The sequence below is a fragment of the Xyrauchen texanus genome, chromosome 44 (genome assembly GCF_025860055.1).
Source record: "Xyrauchen texanus isolate HMW12.3.18 chromosome 44, RBS_HiC_50CHRs, whole genome shotgun sequence".
Taxonomy (NCBI): domain Eukaryota; kingdom Metazoa; phylum Chordata; class Actinopteri; order Cypriniformes; family Catostomidae; genus Xyrauchen; species Xyrauchen texanus.
In genome coordinates this window covers 5,607,711-5,614,032 of record NC_068319.1, presented here as the reverse complement: position 1 = coordinate 5,614,032, position 6,322 = coordinate 5,607,711, and the positions used below count along the sequence as shown (strand labels likewise).

Sequence of the window (6,322 nt, the reverse complement as noted above, 5' to 3'; positions counted from 1 at the left end):
CTTCAAGAGGTCACAGAGGTCATACATCTGCATGTTAAATGCAATGGCCTTTGACACCGCTTTCTGCCCTGAACCTCTGTGGCCCTTTTGTTACATGAAGTGCCAACAATAGTGTCAAACGCTGTGATTTAGGCACCTGAGTTTGGCCAGCACTCAATCGCTCGATCTCTGAACAGGAAACCTTAGTTGCTGGTAGGAGACCAGAAATGCAATATTACCTTTTAAATGATTGTCTTAATCTGATAAAATAGGAATGCTTAAACACACAATTGTTTTTTATTAATTCCAATAATACACAGATACAAAACAATACAATAATATTTAATACTTGTATTATACCTAGTTTATTAGGTATTAGGTAAGAGTTGCTTATGGTAATTGTATCTGATCACAGTTAGAAATAATATCTGGTTAAACTTACATCATGGTGATTATTCTTACGAGTGCATGATTAATCGCTGGAACAATTAAAAACCTCAAAAGGACAACTAATCTTTCTAAATGTATAGATTAAGTTGGTATTCCTTGCAAAGAGAACTAAAATAGTTAAGGTTATGCTTAAATATCATTATAGCACATTGCCTTTGGAGTAGAAACCCTTATTTTGACCTTTGACCCTGGGTTTTGTACTTGCCTTTGCTCATTGTGTTGCTTTGACCCTTTAACCTGCAGCTCCTACAACCTGTTCCCAAACATGCCACTGTCACGTGACCCTGCTCCATTCATGAGTCTAAGGTTCACCAGCAAAACTTTGACCCTTGAACTAATTGAATTATGAATGAGAAGTGTAGTTGCTGCTGGACATGCAATCACCAATTTATTTATAATAATATTATTTTAATATTATTGTTTGTTTGTTTGATCTTAACATATTTAAAAGTAATCAAGAAAATTGTTGTATTCAATTAATTTTATTTTTGCACCATGATTGCACTGTAGATACAAGTCACTGCTTTTAAAATAATCATAAATATATATTTTTATTTGGCTCTATTATTGTTACTATATAACAATACTGCAAGGGACTGCTGTTAAAATAATCAAAAATATTGTATTTTATTTTATTTTTATTTTGGCACCATGATTGCTATATAGATGCTTGGGACAGCTGTTAAAATAATCAAAAATATTGTATTTTATTTTATTTTGGCACCATGATTGCTATATACTGTAGATGCAAGGGACTGCTGTTAAAATAATACAATTATTTTATTTTATTTTGACCATAACTGCTATATAGATGCAAGTGACTGCTGTTAAAATAATAAATATATATATTTTGTTTTATTTTAGCACCATGATTGCTCTATTGATTCAAGTGTCTGCTGTTAAAATAATAATAAAACATTTTATTTTTATTTTAGCACCATGATTGCACTATTGATTCAAGTGACTGCTGTTAGCCAAAATATGTTTTGTCTTTTCACACTAGGTGGCAGCCACTTCTATTTTCTGGGCATAAATGACGATCAGACTCTATTCAGACAAAAGCTTACTGTACGCAGCATATTTTACCAACTTAGCGGCAAATATTATTATAAATAATCTACATTAATAATTAAAACAGTTGATATAATGCATAATGACTTCAACAGATAATAGTAGCCAACAGATACAAAAACATAATCTACCTTTAAAAGTGCATGACTGCTCTTCTTCATAATAAGTGTTCTTATCCAATGCGAAAATAAAATCAAATGAATGAAAGTGTCTGCAAAAAGTGACTTTGGTCATAAGCGCACGATTGCATCCGCATCCACCCGTCTTTTGAAGGATATGAGCTAAATGACCAATCAAACCGAGCTTTCAAGCTTAAAGGAGCCTCCCCCTTCTGTGCTTTAATACCTGATGGAGTCCATACACAGACCATTCAATAGACCACCACTGGAGCGCTTAAGACCAGTGACTGAAGGTGTGTTGATCGCCATTCAAACATCCCACTTTGGATCATATTCATGGCAAAGTTAAGTCCGTTCAGCTGTCTCCTGAGGATGCACGCGTAGCTTCAAATCAAAGCAGTTTTTATATTTTAATTCCCACGTTAATTACGCCAACAGAAGGCAGCGCCACGCTGCGTCTTTGCTCTCTTTGGATCTAATTTATTTGGGGTTTCCAATCGTCCCTTTACGCACGAAAACATCGCCAACACGGAGGTTCTTTAGGTCGGCGTGATTATTCATATCCAATCTGCTCTGGCTGTCTGGTCTGGTTGGACACATATAGCGTGTTTCCGATGCGCATTTCCCATCATTTGGTTCTTCTGCATGGATAAGACACGACTGGCGTTCTTCCTTTTGAATAATTCTGGAGAAAACGCGTAAAAGGTTCGCGACACTCACAACCGCAGTCCAGTCATGGCCATGGTGGTGAGTGTGTGGAGAGACCCGCAGGAAGAACTGGCACCAGGGGGATCCCTGGATGATCACACCGGACCGGGGAGAGACCACCACCATCACCAGCAGCGCCCGGGCGCAGCCTCGCATTCTCCCAACACTGGACTCTCCTCGGCGGAGGATAAAGGACAGAACTCGGCACAGAATCAGCAGCACATTGAGTGTGTGGTTTGCGGGGATAAATCCAGCGGGAAGCATTACGGACAGTTCAGCTGTGAGGGATGCAAAAGTTTCTTCAAGCGCAGTGTCAGGCGGAATTTAACGTACACGTGCCGTGCCAACCGAAGCTGCCCGGTGGACCAGCACCACAGAAACCAGTGCCAGTACTGCCGGCTGAAAAAATGCCTGAAAGTGGGCATGAGACGCGAAGGTGAGTTTTCAGTTGGTGTATATATAATCTAATGTGGCTTTTGTACATAAACTTGTCTTATACACTGTAAAAAGTGCAACTGACACCTCACAATAATACTCTAGGTTCAACACAAGTTAAACTCAATCGACAGCATTTGTGGCATAATGTTGATTACTATTAAATTAATTTTAAATCGTCTCTCATTTTCTTTAAAAAGAGCAAAAATCGAGGTTACAGTGGGGCACTATATAGAAGTGAATGGGGCCCATTTTTGGAGGGTTTACATGCAGAAATCCGAAGCTTGTAATTTTCTAAAAGCACTTACAATAATGATGTGTATGTATAATAATTTGTACGGTCATTTTGGTTTGTAATCAACATTATGCCACAAATACTGTCGATTGAGCTTAACTTGTACTATTGAACCCAGAATATTCCTTTAAGGAGCTATTTACTTGAACTAACCCTTACAATTAGTTTTGTTGGTGTAACTTAAAAACAACAACAATTAATTTAGATGTAAGCACATAAAGCACATTTTTAGGTTAATATTTTTTGTGCAAAACAAAGACTGGAAATAACGGAGATGCTTAAAATCTTCTAATTTAGAATATAGGCTTAATCATAACTTAATACAGACAGACAGACAGACAGACAGACAGACAGACAGACAGACAGACAGACAGACAGACAGACAGACAGACAGACAGACAGATAGATAGATAGATAGATAGATAGATAGATAGATAGATAGATAGATAGATAGATAGATAGATAGATACGGCACAGAGGCAAGTTTATGCAAGTTTCCATTATTTGTTGTTTGTTTGCACGTTTCTTCTCCATCTCTCTCTGTTTTGATAGCGGTTCAGCGAGGAAGAATGCCCACGAATCTGCCGACACCGGGCCATTACGCACTGACCAATGGAGATCCCCTAAATGGCCAATATTATCTATCCGGATACATCTCTCTCCTGCTTCGGGCTGAGCCATATCCAACATCCAGATATGGAAACCAGTGCATGCAATCCGGTAACATCATCGGCATAGAGAACATCTGCGAGCTGGCGGCCCGTTTGCTCTTCAGTGCGGTGGAATGGGCCAGGAACATCCCTTTCTTTCCTGATCTCCAAATCACGGATCAGGTGTCTCTGCTTAGACTCACCTGGAGTGAACTTTTCGTTTTAAACGCCGCGCAATGCTCCATGCCTCTCCACGTGGCTCCACTCCTCGCCGCCGCCGGTCTTCACGCGTCCCCGATGTCCGCGGACCGAGTCGTGGCCTTCATGGATCACATCCGATTCTTCCAGGAGCAGGTGGAAAAACTGAAGGCCCTGCAGGTGGACTCGGCCGAATACAGCTGTGCCAAAGCTATAGTGCTCTTCACATCAGGTATAGCCTAGGCCTGAATCATTCATTATAATCTAATGGATTAGCCAACACTTGCTTCAGTAAATATAAACTGGATTTTTTGGACAGATTAATGAGCTTGGCTATAGGCTAATCCTATTTGTTCCGCAAAGTTTGTTTCAAATAATGTTCCACTAATCTGTCAAAAGTGCCATCTGTGCACAATCGGATTGAAGGCAGTTAAAAATGTTGGTGGCGTCTTGATATTATTTTTTTCGAATCAGAACACGAAATCAGTTTATTTATGTCAACAACAAAAAAAATCAGTGGGTGTGTTATTGAATCATAAACTGGTAAATTGCAGTTATATGTAAGCTTACAAATATAAAATGTGTTGAAATGTGTTTTCTGTTTTTAATCTAAAGAAGGTAGGAAAGGGAACTGCTAAAGTAATGCTCCAGATAATTAAGAACAATAGGCTAACTATAGCCTCGCCAAATACATGGTCTCCTATAGGATTGGAGAGGAGCTATAGGGGTGTATAAATACGATAGCCCAAGCGTCAGAAATTGTATCGTCCAAAAATTGCGTTATTTCGAGAGATTTTGGTTCCTTTTAAATAAATGTTTTCTTTAAAAAAAAAACACACACATACATATATATATATATATATATATATATATATATATATATATATATATATATATATATATATATATATATATATATATACATACATATATATATATATATATATATATACATACATATATATATATAGCTACATATATATATACATATATATATATATATATACATATACATATACATATATATATACATATACATATACATATATATATATATATATATACTTAGATATAGTTTTCTTAGATATGCCTTTAAAAAAAAAAAAAATTTTTAAAGAAAGAAAAAAAACCCTGTATATTTGAACATATATCCTATTGTGAAATATATCCTATATAATGTTTAATCTAGAGTTTTATTCGTTTTTTAGGCTTATTTTCGTATTTCATTTCACTCAAGATGTTGAAATGTATTCATTCAACAAGGTTAATGTTATTTGTCTGTTATATGGCTTTGTTTCTTCCAGCCGCATCTCCTTAATCAACATTTATATTGAAAACTATATTGAATTATATATTATTTAGAAATGTTATATGTCTGAAGTTAAGAAAACAAATTAATTTGCCTAACTTGAAAGTTTAATTTAAACTAGGCCTATATTGCTGTTAGTTTTAAGTCATTTGTGTTATTGTTATAGCCCTAAAAAATGAATGTAGGCCTATATATGTAATAACCCTGATTGCTATTATTAGAAAACTGGGAACTAGAGATAGTTAGATAACATACAACTGTAAAGCTAATGTATTTAGAGTCACAATTAGTCAAATCAATTGATATAAGTGTGTAAATGTTGTGCTATTTTGTAATTAAATGTGTTTAATGGCTATATATGATATCACAAAAAGTCCTCTATATTTTTGTGCAGATGCATGCGGCCTTTCGGACGTCCCGCACATTGAAGGCCTTCAGGAGAAATCTCAGTGCGCGTTAGAGGAGTATGTGAGGGGTCAGTACCCGAACCAACCCACTCGCTTCGGCAAGCTGCTGCTGAGACTCCCGGCGCTCCGTATGGTCTCTTCCTCCATCATAGAGCAGCTTTTCTTCATTCGGCTGGTGGGTAAAACGCCCATTGAAACGCTCATCAGGGACATGCTGCTGTCTGGGAGTAGTTTTAACTGGCCCTACATGTCCATTCAATGAGTCAGGAAGACGAGGATGAGAATGGAGACATTTGGTGAGCATTTATAGACAATAAAACGGGACAATGCACTCGACTGAAATCTCTTTCAATGTCAGTTTATATAAACAAGTGAAAATGTGAAGCTTCCTTTATTCTCTCTTGAATTATTTCTCTTAAAAAAACGTTTCTTGCATATCTTCAGCAATGTGTAATGGTCCCTTTACTAATATTTCAAAATGTCTTAATTTTTGTTATTTGAATGGGGGTTTATTTGATCCCAAATGACAGTGAAACAAAATCGCCATTGATGTTGCACTCGTTTAAAAACGTTACAACGAAATTACAAAGTTTATTTGAACTGAGAAGCGCAGAAAATGTATTTACCAATCATTTATTTGATCATATTTATTTTCCTGCCCATAAATTACACTAAATGAGCTGAACAATCAACCACAGCAC

The 6,322-nt window shown here is 36.6% G+C and overlaps 1 protein-coding gene across 1 annotated transcript; it reads left to right on the top strand.

Annotated features, from left to right (window-relative positions):
* Positions 1–2,325: 2,325 nt before the first annotated feature.
* On the top strand, positions 2,326–6,322 carry LOC127636818 (nuclear receptor subfamily 2 group F member 1-B). Its single transcript, XM_052117570.1, has 3 exons — positions 2,326–2,763; positions 3,610–4,137; positions 5,609–6,322. Exons 1-3 carry the CDS (start codon positions 2,355–2,357, stop codon positions 5,881–5,883), a joined length of 1,212 nt encoding a protein of 403 aa, XP_051973530.1. The 5' UTR covers positions 2,326–2,354; the 3' UTR covers positions 5,884–6,322.